At 57.4% G+C, this 19915-nt stretch overlaps 1 protein-coding gene across 1 annotated transcript in view; it reads right to left on the bottom strand.

The window, feature by feature from the left end:
• Positions 1 to 19915, bottom strand: part of Stk10 (serine/threonine kinase 10) — a 55570-nt gene that overhangs the window by 13346 nt on the left and 22309 nt on the right. The window contains exons 5-15 of the mRNA XM_013028611.1: positions 19546 to 19695; positions 12495 to 12567; positions 11453 to 11647; positions 11242 to 11323; positions 10012 to 10137; positions 8737 to 9264; positions 8062 to 8192; positions 5704 to 5827; positions 5179 to 5358; positions 2645 to 2737; positions 506 to 715 (exon numbers count right to left, since the gene is read on the bottom strand). Of these exons, the coding sequence (XP_012884065.1) occupies positions 506 to 715; positions 2645 to 2737; positions 5179 to 5358; positions 5704 to 5827; positions 8062 to 8192; positions 8737 to 9264; positions 10012 to 10137; positions 11242 to 11323; positions 11453 to 11647; positions 12495 to 12567; positions 19546 to 19695 (1892 nt within the window). The remainder of the gene's footprint in view (positions 1 to 505; positions 716 to 2644; positions 2738 to 5178; positions 5359 to 5703; positions 5828 to 8061; positions 8193 to 8736; positions 9265 to 10011; positions 10138 to 11241; positions 11324 to 11452; positions 11648 to 12494; positions 12568 to 19545; positions 19696 to 19915) is intronic.

Here is a 19915-nt window from a genome sequence, read left to right as displayed (position 1 = left end):
CGCTGACCCTGGCCCTGGCCCTGACCCTGGCCCTGGCCCTGGCCCTGGTGGCCCTGGCCCTGGTGGCCGTGGCCCTGGCCCTGGCCCTAACCCTGGCCCTGGCCCTGGTTGCCCTGGCCCTGGCCCTGGCCCTGGTGGCCCTGGCCCTGGCCCTGGCCCTGGTGGCCCCTCGAACTTGTTCCCAAGCCACATACATGGTCCATGGTTTGCACCACTGCAGCCAGAACAGACCATCAGTCGACCAGAGAACTCTGAGCCTTAGCGGGGGTCCCACCTGACAGTGTTGGGCCAGACTGTCAACAACATCTCTGTGACCTGTTAACCCAGCTTGCTTAGCTCCAATTCCAATCCATGCTACTCAGCCTCTCCCTTTCCCACTTTGCCTTCCTATGTGAACTATGTAACCAGTACCCTCACCTCAGTCCTGACTCCAGGGAGTCCGCTTGCCTGTCTCACCAGGAAGGGTGTGTACTCAAGGTGGAGAGGCACAGGCCTCCTCGCCCACCCAGCCCCAGCGCTCCTTCGGTGACGCCAGGCCTCCTCGCCCACCCAGCCCCAGCGCTCCTTCGGTGACGCCAGGCCCACCTCGAAGGAGCTCCTGCTTCCTGCTGAGACACTCGCGCTCCTTGTCGCAGATCTCCCTCCTGTTCTCCACCGTCAGCTTCTTCATGGCCAGCTCCAGGTCCTCCTTCTGCTTGGCAACAAAGTCCCGGTCCTGGGGGGCGGGGGGAGACAGACTTACTCAGAGTCAGCCTGGAAAACAGTGTTTATTCCTGTCACAGGAGAAAGGTCAGCATGGCTAGAGAAGAAAATGTGGAAAACGAAGAAGAAAATGTCTCAAGATACCAAGTCAGTGGCCAGTGCAACAGATGGGCTTTACTTGAACCTGGAATCAAATGGGGGGAGGGAAGGAAAGAGGGGAAAGAAGGAGGGAGAGGAGGGAAGGAAGGCATGAGGATTGTGAGAAGAGTTTTGAGAAGTACAAATGTGTGTGCTGACTAGAATGCAAAAACGTTACTCAAAACCTAGCACCAGCGGCTCACGCCAGTCATCCCAGCTACTCAGGAGGCTGAGATCTGAGGATCATAGTTCAAAGCCAGCCCAGACAGGAAAGTCCATGAGACTCTTCTCCAATAAACTCAGAAAAAGCTGGAAGTGGCACCGTGGCTCAAGTCGTAGAGTGCAAGCCTTGAGCACAAAGAGGCTCCAGGACAGCGCCCAGGCCCAGAGTTCAAGCCCCAGGACTGGCAAAAAAAAAGTTATTCAGACATCACTGTTAATTTTTTGGGTGCTGAAGAGTGAAGCCAGCATCTGCACGTGCAAAGCGCACACTCACAGCAGAGCGTCTGCCCCAGTTCCCAGCGAAGGCACAATCTTGTCGTGCCGTGGTACCTATGATGAGAGGTGTTTATAGATACAGGGTGCCGTGGTATCTGGGATTTGAGTTAGAAGAATCCAGTGGGGCCAGAGAGGGACTGAGTGGCCGTGAGTAGGTACGAGGGCAGGTGGAGCTCATCGTCCACCTTTAACTACTACTGTCACTTTTTATTTTAATGGACAACAATTGTACATTTATGGGATATGTTCTGGCCATTCTTCACCTGTCAACAGGGCAGTTATCAAATCATGGCAATGCGCATTTCCCTTTCCTTGAACATGTGGCATTTCTCTGTCTAGAGATCCAGTCTAATTTTTTTATTGTTTTGTTCTGTTTTTTGCCTTGTGGGTTTTTTTGCCAGTCCTGGGACTTGAACTCAGGACCTGGTCACTGTCCCTGAGGTGTGTGTGTGTGTGTGTGTGTGTGTGTGTGTGTACATGTGTACATGCGTGCCTAAGGCTGGCACTCTGCCACTTGAGCCACAGCTCCACTTCTGGCTATTTTGGTGATGAATTGGAGATAAGAGTCTCACGGACTTTCCTGTTGAGCTGGCTTTGAACTGTGATCTGATAATCAGAGCTCAGTCTCCTGAGTGGCAGGCCACAGGCCTGGGCCACCGGCCTTGTGCTTGCTAAGTAGGCACTCATACCAATAAGCCCCACCCAGCCCTGACTTTTGCCCACTATTTTTTTACATAGGGTCTCACTTCCTGCCTGGCTGTGGGGCTTGGAGAGAGCTGCGTATGCTACTAATACATCCAGTTCTTCTCAAAGTCTTGAGAACATTCTCCTGCTGGCCTGAGTCCCAACAATCCCAGCCTTCCAAGCTGCTTGGGGAAAGCCACTCCTGCCTGTGTTTACCTTTCCAAACTAGCAAGAAAATAAAATTAAGCTTAAAAAAAGATTAGGTGCCTCACATGAAGGGCATAGAGGGCCAGACATGGCAGCACACATCTGTAAACCCGGCCACTCAGGTAGCACCCAGGCAAAAGTTAATGCAACCCTCACATCAATCAATAGCCGTGTACAGCGGCATACACCTGTCATCCCAGAGAGGCAAAGACACAGGGCGTCCACCTCCGGTGGGTGTGCAAGGAATCAGAGAAGGCTGCGTGGAGAGGTGAGGCGGGAGGGACTTGAAGGGTGAGCTGCTCCTGGGCGTTCAGAACAAGGGATGGACCTCTGCATAGGCCTCACGTCACTCAAGGCCTCAAGTCTGGGACTCCAGCAAGCACCCCTGCCCCCCACCCCGGGGCTGGGGACTCACCAGCAGCTGCTTTTTCTGTGTGTGCTCCTCCATCTTCTGCTTCATGCTCTCCTTCCGCTGCTGCCGGGGAAGCTTCTCCACCTCACTCTTCACCTGCAGCAGGGACGGCAGAAGCGGCGGGTCGGCACTCCCAGGCCTCCACCGGGCACCGCCCCGGGCTGGCTGCCACTCCTAGGCTTCCCACCCTGCACGGGGGCATCTTTGGGCTATCTCATTTCCATCCCCTTCTTCTGGTCCCAGAACCTGGGCTTCCTTCAGGGCTTTTCAGCATTTTCCCTTCCATGAAAATTCTGAAGAAAAACACCCCAAAGTAAGGGAAGACTTGAGTACTGTGTCAGGGTGGGTGGGTGGCTCAGAGACAAGCACTTGTCTAGCATGCTGAATTCTATGCCCAGCCCAAAAATAAATAAATGATGAATGAATGAATGAGAAAGAAGCTGTCGTGTGAGCAGAGCCTTTGTACCACCTCCACACTGCCCAGAATCAGTGACAGATGCAAGCTGTCCCTGGAGTCCTTGGAAGAAAATCTGCTTTCTGTCAGGATGGCAAAGGACATGGCTCCATGGGCCCTGGCAGCACCCCCTCCTCTCCTCTCACGATTCCTTCTGCAAACACCCAGGGTGAACATGGTGGGGTGCAGAGCCAGGGGGAGACCAGCACCACTGTGCATTACCCTGGGACAGACGCTGCATCTAGAACCTAATGTGCACCTCACCGAAGGCACAAAACCGTGAGGGATGGCTGCCGGTCCCTGGCCCTGGCCCTGGCCTCTCCTCTGCTTGCTCTGCTTCCAGTGTCCTAGGTCTCTGTCACACCATTTTTGGGCTCTCCTAAATAACTTCAGTCTAAGTTCTTTCCACTCTGTGGGAACATTCTCTGGGCTCAGCTTAAATACCAGCTAGAACACCTTCCAGACCAAGGAAACGCGGCTCTGCCTGTATCTTCTCTAGTTAGCAGGGCAGTTGGCATTCACAGCACGTTTGCAACTGTTTTAGGTATTCCATAGTGTACTTGTCTTTTGTCTTCTGGCTGTCTTGGACTTGAGTTCCCTTCTTGCCTTCTGTTCACTACAGAATGCCTGGCACCAGCACAGAAGCACACATGCAGACACTCAGCCAGACAGGACTCAGGGAAAACCATGCTGTTGGCACGCCATTGAACCAAGACTTGAAGCCAGGCCTGGCTCCTAATCCTATGCCATGCTGAGGGCCAGCTCCCCTCCACCCCGAGTGCTCAAGCACAACTCCTCCTCTCTCTGTGGGTGAGGAAGGAGCGTGAGGGGCATGCCCCAAACTCAGTCACCGAGACAGACACTAACATCAATCCGATGCATGCAAAACGTGTGAACAAGCACTAGCATTTTAAGTATACTCACTGACAGTTAATAATGATGGTCAGGTTGTTTGGACGGAGAGATTCGGAGGAGTTCAATAAAGCACAATCTCAGAAATGGTTAGATCATGAGGGCTCTGATCTGATGAATGGCTGAATTCACTGATGGATTCAAAATGTGGGTAAACTAAACTATCTGGAAGTGATGGAACTTCCTGCCTGGTTGGAGGCTGCTTCTTATCCTTCCCGTCCTGTTACTGCCCATCACTTCCTGTTGGCCATGGGGGGGCCCTTCACTTCCTGTCCACCATGAGGGAAAACCTTCACTTCCTGTCCGCCCTGAGGGGAGCCCTCTGCCGCACACTCCTGCCCCACCATGCTCTGCTCAAGTACGGGTTGAGCAGGTGATTCTCCAAGTGACTCTTAGGCATCTTCTCAGAGCAACAACGAAGCAAGCAGGACAGACAGAACACTGCCTCGCGCTGCCCAGCCCTGTCGAATACCACCCTTGTTCCAGTAGCTGACTCATGGAGTCCTTCTACTCGTTTTTACTTTTAAATACTGCATGTCACTGTTTGGCGACTGAGCTCGCAGAGGTCCCTTCTCTGTGGACGGGTCCCTCACTTGTCCCGCGCTGGCTCTGCTCAGACAGGGCTCTCGAGGCCCACGATGGGCCAGGCCAGGCCCGAGGTCCAGCAGGGCCGCTCATCCTGTCCTCAGCTTGAGATGAGGCTGCTGTTCCCGCTTGCTTGTCCTCCCCTAACTCTCCTAAGAAAGGGTATCCCAAAATGAAGAAACACCCTCCAGCCCCTCACAAGGGAGGCAAGGGCTGCCCCGTTCAGGGCAGGCTGAGATCTCCCTCCACCCACTGCCCTGACACTTCCCCTTGCAGGCAGGGGGGGGGGACAGGGCTTAGGGGTTACTGTGTGTGTGCCCACATCCTGTGTGCTAACAGCCTCTCCAGCGGGAAGGGCCACCACTACCCCTCCCTTCCTTCTGCTTTCACTCAGTGCCAGGCTGCGAGAAGGCAAAACGGCCCTCCCCACGCCCCATGCCAGGGCCCGGCTGGGTCAAAGCCAGCATAGCTGAAGAAGCTGAGAATGCACAGAGGTGCAGCCATGCTGCTCTGAGCAGCTCCCAGACCCTCTGCTGTGAGTGAGGCTGAGCCCGCAGTACCCAACACCCTGCCAGCCCTCAGTCACCTCCTTCTTCATGAGTTTGAGCTGCTCCTGAAACCTGGCATAGTCCCGATCCTGCTCCAGGCGGATCCGCTTGGCTTCCTCCCGGCGGCGCACAGAGTGGTCTTGCTCCATCTTTTCCACCTGCTGCTTTTGCTGACGCTCCAAGTTCTCCAGCTCAGTGTCAAAAAACTTCTTCTTGGTCTAGAAGAAGCAACAGTTCAGAGCAACTCAGCAAAGGCTCTCTAAACCTGAGGTTGTGCTCAGAAGCGGGTTTGAATTCCAGCTCCAAGACCTCTTTGCTGTGTGACCTAGGCCAAGTCGCTTAAAATCCCTGAGACTCTATTTTATTTCCATCTGCAAAAGGGAAAGCAGACCATCAACCTTAGAGGGGTGTTGCACTGTGTCCACAGGGTGATTTTCTCTGTAGAGGGGAATCTCTGTGCTTTTGGAAAGCAACAGTAATTGGGCAAACATTGTGAGCTGTCCCCTCCTCTTAAGAGAAAATGTGGCAGCAAGAGCCCTCCGGTCCCGTCCGCTCACACTCACAGTGATTTCTTGTTCAAAACGCTTGTGCATCTGCTCCAGCTGCAGCTCATGCTTGCTGCACAGTTGTGCCTGGTTCCTGTGCTCTTCCTTCTGGAGGAGCCGGAGCTCTCGAAGTTCCTGGCGCCTGAAGGTTGGATGGGAACATTTCCCAATGAGAAAGCAGCCTCAGAGGGCCGGTGTTCACGGCGCACGGCACTGAGGGCTGGGCCAAGGCGAAGCCGTGCAAGTCTTTGGCAAAGACAAGCTGTGGTTACAAGTCAATGCCTCAGGCTGCATTCGGCACTGACATTCAAAATACAAAGAGTGCTTACAGATCTTCAGGAAGAAAAGAAGGAATATTCTAACCAGCAAAAGAGGTGCAGGCCATGAAACAAAAAGCACTGCAGTGGTCACCCCGGGGTGCCAGCAACTCCCCTGAAACAAAACTAGCGGTCACCCCAGGGCCTATGGCCGCTGCCCCTCCCAGCCCCAGCACTCACCACCATACAGGTGAAACCCAGCACTTCCTTCACAGAGCACAGCACAACCAAGAACATCTTGTGTATTGTATGTTGGCCAATCAGGTTAAGTTTTACCAGACAGTGGCCTTATTTATCTGAGCCACCGTCTGTGGTGAGTACGTAGATGAAGGAAAGAGGTAAGCATGGCGGGGTTGGATGACTGGTAGATGGACGGAGGGGTGGACGCATGATGGATGGATGGGTGGATATTTGGGTATATAAATGGATGGACAGATGATAGACGAATGGGTGATTGATTGGGTCAGTGGGTGATACCAGCATGCGTAGGTAGATGGATACATAGGTGGGTGGATGGATGGATGGATTACGGATTGATAGGTAATATACCAGTGGTGGGTAGACTTGGGTCACTGGGTGTATATGTGAATGGAGAGATAGATAGATGGGTTGGTGGGTAGACGAGCGGATGAAGGAACAGATAACAGACAGCTGGGCAGGTAGACAGGTGGAGAGATGAGGAAGTACAGATTCTCAAGCAGGTTCCCCACTTAATGCTGTCGAAGACACAGTACCCATCCTTCTCACCCTGATGAGTACCCACCCCTCATCCCGACGAGTGCCCACCCCTCATCCCGATGAGTACCCACCCCTCATCCCAATGAGTACCCACCCCTCATCCCAGTGAGTACCCACCCCTCATCCTGATGAGTACCCACCCCTCATCCCGACGAGTGCCCACCCCTCATCCCGATGAGTACCCACCCCTCATCCCGATGAGTACCCACCCCTCATCCCGATGAGTACCCACCCCTCATCCCAGTGAGTACCCACCCCTCATCCCAGTGAGTACCCACCCCTCATTCCAGTGAGTACCCACCCCTCATCCCAATGAGTACCCATCCCTCATCCAGACAAGTACCCACCCCTCATCCCAATGAGTACCCATCCTTCATCCCAATGAGTACCCACCCCTCATCCCAATGAGTACCCATCCTTCATCCCAATGAGTACCCATCCTTCATCCCAATGAGTACCCACCCCTCATCCCAGTGAGTACCCACCCCTCATCCCAATGAGTACCCACCCCTCATTCCAGTGAGTACCCACCCCTCATCCCGACGAGTGCCCACCCCTCATCCCGACGAGTGCCCACCCCTCATCCCGATGAGTACCCACCCCTCATCCCAATGAGTACCCATCCTTCATCCCGATGAGTACCCACCCCTCATCCCAGTGAGTACCCACCCCTCATTCCAGTGAGTACCCACCCCTCATCCCAATGAGTACCCATCCCTCATCCAGACAAGTACCCACCCCTCATCCCAATGAGTACCCATCCTTCATCCCAATGAGTACCCACCCCTCATCCCAATGAGTACCCATCCTTCATCCCAATGAGTACCCATCCTTCATCCCAATGAGTACCCACCCCTCATCCCAGTGAGTACCCACCCCTCATCCCAATGAGTACCCACCCCTCATTCCAGTGAGTACCCACCCCTCATCCCGACGAGTGCCCACCCCTCATCCCGACGAGTGCCCACCCCTCATCCCGATGAGTACCCACCCCTCATCCCAATGAGTACCCATCCTTCATCCCGATGAGTACCCACCCCTCATCCCAGTGAGTACCCACCCCTCATTCCAGTGAGTACCCACCCCTCATCCCAATGAGTACCCATCCCTCATCCAGACAAGTACCCACCCCTCATCCCAATGAGTACCCATCCTTCATCCCAATGAGTACCCACCCCTCATCCCAGTGAGTACCCACCCCTCATCCCAATGAGTACCCATCCTTCATCCCAATGAGTACCCACCCCTCATCCCAGTGAGTACCCACCCCTCTCAGTACATCCCCACCATTACTACCATCAGTGGTCCTTCCTGAACTTGCCTGAGAAATCTCATCTCCTCGTCCTTCTTCTCATCTTCACTGATGATCTTGGAGGTGGTAATGCTCACCTCTACGCCATCCACCACAAATTTACGTGTTCGCTTCAGGGTTTTGTTGTGCAGCCTTGAGTCCTGGCCAGGGAACACATAAAGTGCCAAAACTCAGTACTTCAGCCTACCCTCCAAGGATGACACAAGGTGAAGCCGACAGCCCTCCGGGGAGTAGGGGCAGGGGGTCAAGGTGCGAGCTGAGCTTCCTCCTCCCTGGGTGGAGACCTCCCTTGGGACCAGTCTCCTTGCTTCTGAACCCAAGTCTGAACCCTCAGCGTTCAGATGCACAGTTGCAGGCTCCACTTGGCAGGGGCCAGCCGTCAGCCGGCTGTAAGGAAGGCAGGAGGGTGTGGAACTCAAGGGAAAAAAGCCCACTCGGCTGCAGCCCTGCCTTGAGGGCTGAGCACTGCCCTGACCACAGGACCCATCCCTGAAGAGACAGACTTCTGCTCACCAGGACATCATGCATCACCCCCTTACCGCAGCCACTCCCCGGAGAAAAGCCGGGGAGAGACTGCTCCAGGCGAGTCCACCATATTTACAAAAAGAAAATGTTGTACGCACAGAGTCTACAGGAAGAGAGAGGCAGGACAGGGTCTAGGAAGGCACAGCCAAATGAAGTTACCTTGAGGGACAGGGAGCCCGTCTCTCTGTTCAGGGACAGGTCAGCAGACAGGGAGGCACTGTAGTCCACGCTGTCGGAGGCCGGCTGGGAAGGGCCCGGGCCCGTGGGGGCCGGGAGCTCCAGGCTGCCGTTGGCCAGCTTCCCGCCACAGAGGGACTCCAAGGCACTGCTGCTGGGCCGGCTAGGGCTGGGCCGGTCATGGTTGGCCTTCTGGGACCTGGTGGCTGCAGGACTCTGATCCTCAGGCATTTGCTTCTCCTCCGCCACCTGAATTCTGGCATCCATGGACACGGGCCGGGGCTTCCGGAGGGGCACGGGCACTGGTAGGCCGTTGTCATTTGCAGGGGCCACATTGGGAGGGCTGCTGGCTTGCGGGCACCCGTCCCCAGAGGGCTGGTTGTGGGCACCAGACACCCCATCCTGAGCCTGGCTGGATGGCCGTGGGACAGCCGGCTCCTGGAGAAGCTGGTGGGCATATGGGCTCAGCCGGCCTGGCTCAGAAGAGTCCTGAGTGTGGCTCCCCAGGGTCTAAAGAAGACACACGGCCAAGTCAGACAGCGAGCCGTGTGGGTGTGGTGCTGGGGGGGGGGTAGGGGTCTCCTCACCGCTGTTCTCGCCACCACTACCACCTCATTATGAAGATGCTCCCAGGGCGAGGCCCGAGAAGCCCCTGCCAGTCTAGCCGCAGCGTCTCTAGGCTACTGGGAGGGGCGTCGGAAGGATGGAGGCTCAGCAGCCATCTTACTCCAGCTTGGAAATCTGGACTGTCATGTGACTCTCTTTCTGGGGTCTGGTTTGCAGGGGGGCAGGCACTCTGCTCACCTGAGTTACCCCCCGCCTCTCTTGCTGTCAGGTCAGGTCAGCCTTGGCTGGCAATCCTACCCACGCCTTTTTCACACTGGGTCGCAGAAGTACAAACATGCAGAGACTCCACTCCTGTGCCCAGCAGCAGACGGGGCAGCTGGCACAGCCTCTTAGCCTGCTGCCTCCGAAAACCCCTGTGTGAGCCACACCGGGAAGGATGGGGGGCTCTGAACACTGGAGCTGCAGGTGAGGGCCATCCGCTGCGCCACCAGGGTGGACGGCAGGTGGTTTTATGTGAAAACCTGGACTCCGAAACACTGTGCATGGGCTCCGGCGAGGAGCCCTCAGCCAGGCCCTCCCGCAGGCCCCTCACCTGACCTCCACATGGGGCAGGGCAGGAGCCTCAGCCTCCCTCCCCAGCCTCCCTCCCCAGCCTCCCTCCCCAGCCCCAGCCTGGCCTCCCACACTCACAGAGCTGGCGTCCACGGCGCCCTCCTCTTCCCCATTGTCCTCGATCTCCTCCATCACCTCCGCCTTGGCCTCGGCCACCAGCTCCCGCAGAGCCTTGTTACTGGTGACAGTGCTGACAAAGGGGTGCTAGGGGCAAGACACACCTGGTCGGCACCCCGGGGGGCGGGTGGAAGGAGCCAGGGGTCAGCACCCCAGGGGTCAGGGGTGGAAGGAGCCAGGGGTCAGCACCCCAGGGGTCGGGGGAGGAAGGAGCCAGGGGTCAGCACCCCAGGGGTCGGGGGTGGAAGGAGCCAGGGGTCAGCACCCCAGGGGTCGGGGGTGGAAGGAGCCAGGGGTCAGCACCCCAGGGGTCGGGGGTGGAAGGAGCCAGGGGTCAGCACCCCAGGGGTCAGGGGTGGAAGGAGCCAGGGGTCAGCACCCCAGGGGTCGGGGGTGGAAGGAGCCAGGGGTCAGCACCCCAGGGGTCGGGGGTGGAAGGAGCCAGGGGTCAGCACCCCAGGGGTCGGGGGAGGAAGGAGCCAGGGGTCGGCACCCCAGGAGTTGGGGGTGGAAGGAGCCAGGGGTCGGCACCCCAGGGGTCGGGGGTGGAAGGAGCCAGGGGTCAGCACCCCAGGGGTCAGGGGTGGAAGGAGCCAGGGGTCAGCACCCCAGGGGTCAGGGGTGGAAGGAGCCAGGGGTCAGCACCCCAGGGGTCAGGGGTGGAAGGAGCCAGGGGTCAGCACCCCAGGGGTCGGGGGTGGAAGGAGCCAGGGGTCAGCACCCCAGGGGTCGGGGGAGGAAGGAGCCAGGGGTCAGCACCCCAGGAGTTGGGGGTGGAAGGAGCCAGGGGTCGGCACCCCAGAGGTCGGCACCCCAGGGGTCGGGGGGTCAGCACCCCTCATGGGAGCTGGGGGAGGCGACCCCTCCCCCCCAACAGAAAAGGCCACGGTGGCCTCAAGTGAGCCCCAGCATGGTGAGGAAAGGAGGGAATGCACAGCGCTACTCCAAAAGCTTCCTGGAGCAGGCCACCCCTCCCAAGGGCACAGTCAAGTGGTCGGCCGCCCACAAGGCTGCTGCCGGCTGAGCTGGTCCACCAGGGTCCACCCAGGAAGAGCCCGGCCCCCGGCCCCTGCTGGACCCAGGTAAAGCTGAGGCCCCGGCTCCAGCCTGCACAGCCCAGCCCAGCCTGCCCGCCGTTACCCTGCAGGGGCCCTGCTGGGCGGGCACAGGGGCCAGGACAGGATCCCTCACCTCCAGCAGCTGAGCAGCACTGGGCCGGGTTTCGGGATTCTTGTCTAGCGCTGTCTTCAGGAAGTCCCGGAACTCCGCGGACCTGAGGATGGGATCTGTGGTGACTTCAGGCTGGGGGCAGTGCTGACACCCCTGCTGCAGCTGGCAGCCCCGGGGACACCACCAAGGACTCGTGCCCTTCAGTGGTGGTGCCCGTGCCGAGTCTCCTCACCACTTGGAGGGCGTGAGCAGCGTGGGAGGATCCGACTTGGCGATCTTGAGCAGCACCCGCATGGGGTTGAGCTCATGGTGTGGGGGCTCGATCTGTGCCATCTCAATCAGCGTGATGCCCAGGGACCAGATGTCAGCCTTGTAGTCATACGGTGTGTCCTTCATGGTCTCGCACAGCACCACCTCAGGAGCCATCCTGAGCCACCAAGCAACAACACAGGGCTAAGCCGAGGGGCAGCACGGGAACACACCCAGGGACAACACAACACGGCTCCCGATGGTGTGTCTCAGAGACTCAGGGGCCCAGGACACCAGCCCAGATGAGGGCTGAGGGCCCTCCTGAGTCATGATCTCAATTACGTGATGTCCCACTGTCCTCCTTAGAAGGTCTTCGCCTGTTAGCGCCTGCCATGGCCGGCCGGCATTCCCAAGACCTGCCAGAAGACGGCAGCAGCGATCCAAAGCAGAGGCCTAGGGGGTAAGGGAGGCAGGCAGAGAGGACACACAGCACTGCAGGAAAGGGATGGGAGAGACAGGGGAAGGAATCAAGCAGAGTTACAGAGCAATAAGCAAGCAAGAAAGAGGGACACGGCACCACCACAATCGTAAAAACAACGAAACAGCAAGTCAGTGTGAGAGGAGTCAGAGCTGTTTCTTCGTGAAGGGACAGCTGTGGAAGAGGGGCAGTCACAACACTGTGGAGATGGGAGTGAACCTGCACTGCGCATGGGCCCACCCAGCCCGGCCGGCGGCCACCTGGGGTGCAACACAGAGATGTGAAATAAGCAGCACCTGGACCACGGTTTAAGGGTTCCCTTTGGCTTCCTAATGGAGTGCTCACCCTGAGCACCAGCCCATCCCCTCAGTACCTATAAACAGGCGTTGTTACTTCCTGGTTTACTGTGAGGAATCAGGAAGCCAGGCAGTGTGTCCAAGTGGGGGCTGGCCTCTGCCCTGGGCCTCTCCCCTCACCACCCAGAGGTCACCCTGGGTGAAATGCAGATACTCAGGCCCGTTCCACCCCCAGAAGAAATGCAACTCACCAGTACGGCGTTCCTATGAAGGAATCTCGCTTCTGCAAAGTTTTCAGATTCTTGGCAGATACACCAAAGTCGGCTGGAAGACAAAAATCTCAGATAAAATATCTGAGGACCAGACCTCTACCCATGGGTGGGGGGGGGGCGGGGAAGGTCAAGCCTTGGAGTGGCACAGATTCCAGAGAAGTAACAGGTGCTGTCTATCAATGGCGAGCATGAAAAAGATGGCAGCGTGCAGTCTGTGGTACCTGGCCTGGGATGGGCACATTCCTACCTGAGTACAAGCTGCTAACGGTCTTCAGGAAAGCAATCGGGTAATAAACAACAAGGACCTTGAAAACATCCCTACTCAGATACAATAATTGTAAATGAAGTGATCTAATTAAGGAAATTATACTAAATACAAAAATATAACCATGAGCCAGGCGCTCATGCTTGTAATCCTAACTTCTCAGGAGGCTGAGATCTGAGGATCCTGGTTCAAAGCCAGCCCCAGCAGGAAAGGCCGTGAGACTCTTATCTCCAATAAACCACCAGAAAACCGGAAGTGGCGCATGGCTCAAGTGATGCTCATTGAAGTTCCCTTACAGTAACAAATTTGTGTGTGTTTGTGTGTATGTGAGAGAGAGAAAGAGAGAGAGAGAGAGAGGCTTGAACTCAGGACCTGGGCACTGTCCCTGAGCTTTATTGCTCTAGGATAGCTCTCTACCACTTTGAGACCCACCTCAACTTCCAGCTTTTTGGTAGTTAATTGGAGATAAAGAGACTCAAGGATTTTCCTTCCTGGGCTGGCTTCAAACTGTGATTCTCAGATCTCAGCCTCTAATAGCTAGGATTATAGACATGAGCCACTGGTATCTGGCAATAGTAGCAAATCTTAACCAGAATTGCTTAGCTATGTTTTCTTACTATAATTTTCAAATTTTATGTGCCATATACACAATATCCTGCCTTTCCCAAAAAGGGTTTAAGGCCTCTCTCTTCCTCTCCCTCTCTCTGCCCCCCCCAAACACACACACACACACACACACACACACACACACACACACACAGAAATAAAGTAGGAAATTAACAAGACAGGAAGTACAGTGGCACAAGTAACCCCAGCACTTAGGAGACAACGGCGGGAGGACCGTGAGTTCACGATCGCCTGGGCTACGTAGTAAGACTGTCTCAAAAGAACCAGGGGCTGGCTGGGAGCTGAGCCTGTCTGGCAAGTGAAAGCCCTGAGCTCAACCCAAGGGCAGGGATGTAGCTTCGTGGTAGATTGCTTGCCTAGCTCCTGGGTTCCATCCCCAGCACTACAAGAAAAATGCCATGAGATATTTTACCCTTTTCATGGACACTAACATATATTTATCAGCATAGATTTCGCTCATATGTCAAGCTAAGTGGAGACAAGGTACACGCACTGGAGAGCCTGGGGACACATCCCCGCCTCCTGGGCTGTGTGTGGGTGGGGAAACCAGACCAGAGGTTCCTTCCACTTCCTCAATTCTGAAACTTTGCTGTGTCGGAGTTTCCGGATTAACAAAAATAATCAGATTTACCCTTCAATACGTGATCTCCCTTCCTAGCCCCCAGCAAGGAGAAGGACCTGGTGCTGTGGAGGGAAATGTCCCCGATGCTTCCTGACAGGCTGGAAGAGGACAGTCTGCTCATCCAGAACAACAGTGACCCTCCAAGACCCCTCCCTGACCCGTCACAGCCTGACCCTGCAGCCAGGCCTGCTCCACGACCCGGCCAGGCCGCAGCCCCGCTGAGCTCAGAACCACGTAAGCTGAAACCAGTCTCCACCCGGCACATCCGGCACCACAGGAACACAGAGACCAGTCGAATCCATGCCCCTCAGACAGCTCAAGGTGCAGAGAGACCAGGCAACACCAGTGTCCACTTATAGCTGTGGGAGGAAGGGAGTGGCGAAGGACTGCCAGTGGAGAGAGGGAGGAAAGAGGAGGAAGGAGGGAGGGCGGGAGGAGGCCCAGCCCCACTAAGAGGTGTGGCTGCTGGGGTGCACACGCCCCGCCAGGCCTCCGAGCAGGATTGCGCCTGGGCTCTGTGGACACGTGTCTGGAAAACTCAGCAGTCAGTACCACGTGTCTGCCAGGAACTCTCCTGGGGGCAGTGACAGCCCTCCGGCCAGGGCGAGTCTCAGGACCGCCTACTGCTCTGTCACCACCACAGCCGCAGACTCCTTTCTGAGGAGAGAAACCCCTGCTTCCACAATGACACAGAGGGGCCCAGCCCAGCAGGCATTCCGGAAAGAGCAGCCAGTCCTTCCCTTTCAGGCCCAGCCCGAGGTGGGACTCTCCCAGGCCTCAGAGGCCTGTCCCCCTGCCTGTCCCCTGGCCCCCGCAGAGGCATCCCTGGCCTGTCCTCCGGCCTGTCCCCAGCCTGTCCCCCGGCCACTGCAGAGGCATCCCAGGCCTGTCCCACTGCCTGTTCCCTGCCTGTCCCCCGGCTTGTCCCCGGCCTGTCCCCCGGCCTGTCCCCTGGCCTGTTTCTGGCCTGTACCCCGCCTGTCCCCCTGCCTGTCCCCCAGCCTGTCCCCCGGCTTGTCCCCGGCCTGTACCCCAGCCTGTCTCCCGGCCTGTCCCCCGGCCTGTTCCCGGCCTGTCCCCCACCTGTCCCCGGCCTGTACCCCTGCCTGTCCCCGGCCTGTTCCCGGCCTGTCCTCCAGCCTGTCCCCCGCCTGTCTCCCGGCCTGTACCCCACCCCTGCAGAGGCATCCCCGGCCTGTTCCCGGCCTGTCCTCCAGCCTGTCCCCGGCCCCACAGGGGCAGCCCCGCCCCGTGCCCCGTCTAGGCTGCCCCAGGGGACATGAGCGTCATTTCACTGTGGTCTATTGAGGGAAACAAGGCAGGCCGGGCGGCAGGAAGGAGGGAGGGGGTCCCACGGGAAGGGCACTGCCTGTCCCTGCCCTGCACCGAGCTGGCCTGCGTGCATCTAGAGCTGGCTGACACAGGGACGGCAGGAGGGCCAGTCAGTGAGGCTCCACCTCACCTTCTCCAGTGCCGTGAAAATATCATACGAAATAGAAATTATCCACAAATGCACAATCATATGCATTACACTGTGCTGTTGTCCTTGCTCTGTTTTACGTCAGTCCCTGATATATGTTTCTCACTGTGTCTAACTTACAAAGTGAACTTCCATGTGGGTGTGTGGTATACACAGGGAGACATCCACACAGGCACAGGAGCACGCAGGCGTGAACATCCACACCTGTGTGGTACACACAGAGGTGGGCTGTGTAGGCGTGTGGCACACGCAGGGTGAACATCCACACACGTGAGGTACGCACAGGTGGGCTGCGTAGGCGTGTGGCACACGCAGGGTGAACATCCACACACGTGTGGAACGCACAGAGGTGGGCTGCGTAGGCGTGTGGCACACGCAGGGTGAACGTCCACACACGTGAGGTACGCACAGGTGGGTTGCGTAGGCGTGTGGCACACGCAGGGATGAACGTCCACAGGGCTCAGGACATCCTTGGAGCCTCTGTGGATGTGTTGGAGGAGCCTCTGTGGATGTGTTGGAGGAGCCTCTGTGGATGTGTTGGAGGAGCCTCTGTGGATGTGTTGGAGGAGGCGTGTGGCACACGCAGGGATGAACGTCCACAGGGCTCAGGACATCCTTGGAGCCTCTGTGGATGTGTTGGAGGAGCCTCTGTGGATGTGTTGGAGGAGCCTCTGTGGATGTGTTGGAGGAGCCTCTGTGGATGTGTTGGAGGAGCACTGGTCCTCTCGGCTGTAAAATAGCAGGGAGCCCTAGGAACAGAACAAGGCTGCCCTGGGATACGCTCCCTGGTGATCTGCCTCAAACCTGACATCCAGGTCACAGAGGACATGCTCCAGAGCGTGAGTCTGCTGTGCGGCACGCACCTGCTGTGGGTCACACGCCACACTCAACAGACGCCGCTCCCTGGGTGTGGGGCGCACAGACCTTACATTTTTACTTTACACACTTTTTCTTTTCTTTCTGGTGTGGGGTTTGAACTCACAGCCTTGAGTTTACTCTGCTTGCTTGCCTAGCTGGCACTCTACCACTGGCGCCACCCCCAGCCCAGCGTCTTGATGGTTATTGTGAAGTCTCACAGGGTTTTCTGCCCCAGTGGGCTCTGAGCCCCTGCCCTCCAGACCTCGTCCTCCGAGGAGCCAGGGTTGCACACACGAGCTAACTTTTAGCCTTTAAAATGCTCGTATGGACTGCTTTATGGTTTAAAAAACAGAAATGCAGTTAGCAACGTATTTGGGGTTTTGTGGGGTTTTAGTCTTTTTTCCTCTGCAGTAAAACCCAGGATGTGGTGAAATAGAACTTCGAACTTAGTAGGGGCGTGAGCAGGAAGGAAGGCGCTGGCCACAGTCAGTCTAATCCGGAGACTCAGTCAAGCCGGGAGCTCTCCCTCCCCCAGGCGGGACCGCAGAAGGAGACTCAGAGGCCCACCTCCAGCCCTTCACAGCAGTGCCGCCTGGAGAGCAGGGTGGAGGCTCCAAATCTCCCAATCACTTCTGAGAGGAGGAGATGGGGACATACAGTGATTGCAGACGAGAACATGATATTACGTGAGACAACCTGGGAGCAGAAAGACAAGCACCCCAAGACCTCGCAGGTGGGGTGCAGAGCCGCGTTTCAGAGGCTGGAGGGGTGTGCACCCCTTGGGCAGCGGTGGTTCCCAGACCAGACATGGCCCCGTGCGAGAAACCAATGCTCCACAGCACAGGCCTTCGCTGCCCAATTCAAAACAGCTGGCAGACAGGGCTCTGAACGTGGTCTCCACGGTTACCCACAAATCAGTTACCCGGCAGGATCAGGGTTCACACACGGGAATGCCACAATGTACCACATGTGACCATCCATTAAAGTAGCGGAGGCTGGGGCCTGGGGAGTCGCTCGATGGAAGAGCTCATGCTCTGAATGCACCACACAGTGCCAGCTATGAGCAAGCCAAGCAAAACCGCGACCCCCGAGTTCAAGCCCCGGTACCACACACAAAAGACAGACTAGGAAACTGGACATCCTAAGAACCCAATTTCCTAAAGGTCATTTTCATCTTATAAAAAGGAAATTATTAGCCCAGCTGCTCGGGCAATGGAAATCTGAAAGGATCATAGCTTGAAGCCAGCTGGAGCAGAAAAGATCATGAGACTTCATCTCCAAAATAACCAGCAAGAAGCCAAGCTGAAGGCATGGTTCAAGTGGCGAAATGCCAAACAAATGAGAAAGCTGAATAATCACAAGGCCCTGAGTTCAAATCCTGATACCAGCAAAAAACAAACAACAAAACAAAGGGTAACGTTTGTTGAGAATCTGTAAGGTGCAGAGACTCATGTGTGCCATCGGCATAGAGAAATGTCTGAGTTCTACGGCGTCCCCCCTCACCTAGGACCCTGCAGGGCAGGGAAAGGGTCGGCCCCATCTCGTAAGTGCTGAGATTAAGTAACCTGCGGTGTCTCCCCCGCTCTCCTGCCCTCCCATGTGCATGGGTGAGGGGAAACTGCACAGAGGCCGAGCCCAGACCCCGCGTGCGGGGGCAAGAACAGGGAATTCTGGGTCACGGCGAGGTGGGGGAGAGGCCAGGCCTGGCTCCTGCCTGGCGCATCGGTGGCTGTGGGGATGAGGGACCCTGGAGTCACAGTCTGCAGCTGCGGGGATGCTGGGCGCGCCTCTATCACTGAGCGCCCCCCGCTCCAGCTGGGCACCTGGACCTCCAGGGCAGGGACACTCTGCCCGGAGCTCGGGAGTCCCTCCTGGAAGCTGCAGAGTTCACCTCCTGTGTGTGTCAGAGACACCCGAATCAGATGAAAGGCGTCTTCAGGATTGCGGCTGGGCACTTCCCACCAGGAAAGAATAATGTGCCAGGGTGTGCCAGGCATCTACAGAGTGTGCCAAATACACACCCAACTCTCCAAACTCAACGCTCCTTCACTGGCTCCCTGGGGCTCCCAAGTAGCCAAGCCTGGAAACCTGATGCACCCCTCTGCCTCAGCCGGCTCTGACTGGCACCCCGGACTCTGCACGGCGTGCCAGGGCCCTGCGGATGGACAGGGGATCTGGGGTGGGGCAGGGGCAGCAGCCCAGAAGTGAGAAGCCCACAGCTCAGCACAGTTACGGCCACAGGCCCAGCCTCCACCCTGCACTCGGCCTGGCCTTGGCCCTGGGGCTCCGTCTCCGGCCTCCTCCATTACACACACGCACCGGCACACTTGACTGTCCTCTGCCCTGGCTCCCTGTGCCAGCTGCTCCGGTTCACACCCCTCTCCCTGACTGAATGGTCTTCTGGAAATCCTCACTGCCACCGCTCCCCGGCTGGCAGGATCTGGGGTGCCTCCCTTGGCAGTGTCCATGTCCTGCATCCAGACCCCTGAGCCGCCCCAGCAGCAGCAGTCAACGCGATGCTGGACAAGTAAGTCCAGCAGACGCGCTGAGCTTGATGTCATTCTTCCCAGGCCATCTCCACGACTCTGCTCCCCACCCCCTGCCCAGTCACGCCCACACCTGGCACCTCCCCAGCCATGTCCGCCTCCGAGACTCCTCTCACATACAGCCCCTGGGACTCCAGCACCCCGGCCACAGCCCTGGTGGCCGCCCGCCCCGTCCCTGCTGGCTGGGTCTAGGGTAGATCCCACCCTCCCTGAGGTCTGAGCTGAGACGCTGAGAGCTGTCAATCTATGAAAATCCACAACTGCACACCCTGCTAACGACCCATCTCCAGCTACACATGGGGGTCTCAGTCTCCGGGCCTCTGTGGTACAGTCGTGGGAAGAAATAAAATGCTCCTTAGCAACACCGAGGTGATGAGCAGAGGAAGCCAACTGGGGCTGGGGACAGAGGAGGGGGTGAGGGGGCAGAATATCAGACAGTGCATCCAGGACACCCCAGCCTGGTACTCCAGCCAGGACGCCCTTCCCCACTCCCCACACACGTCCTCCTCCAGCCAATGTCACCCTCCAGGGCCCTGAGCCACGTCCTCCCCCAGCCAATGTCACCCTCCAGGGCCCTGAGCCACGTCCTCCTCTAGCCATGTCACCCTCCAGGGCCCTGAGCCATGCCTCACCCAGCCGGATGTCACCCTCCAGCGTCATGAGCACATTGCCAGCCTTGAGGTCGCGGTGGATGATCTTCTTGCTATGCAGGAAGTGGAGAGCCTCCAGCATCTGACGGCACACCACCTGAATCTGGGGCTCGGTGAGGCCTCTGTCCAGCTCTAGAAGAGAGGAGACTTTCACCACCCCGCAGCACCACTGCAGACTCTGCTGGCCAACCCACATCATGCACACACAGCGCAAGCACTGTCAACACCAGGGCCCCAACAGGACTGGCTTGGCCACCTCTGCCCCAGGCAATGCTCACACAGGCTGTGTCTCTGGTATCTCTCTCTCTCTCTCTCTCTGGTATCTCTCTCTCTCTCTCTCTCTCTCTCTCTC

The sequence above is a fragment of the Dipodomys ordii genome, unplaced genomic scaffold (assembly GCF_000151885.1).
Source record: "Dipodomys ordii isolate 6190 unplaced genomic scaffold, Dord_2.0 Scaffold112, whole genome shotgun sequence".
Classification (NCBI taxonomy): domain Eukaryota; kingdom Metazoa; phylum Chordata; class Mammalia; order Rodentia; family Heteromyidae; genus Dipodomys; species Dipodomys ordii.
This window is presented reverse-complemented; position numbering and strand designations above follow the sequence as displayed.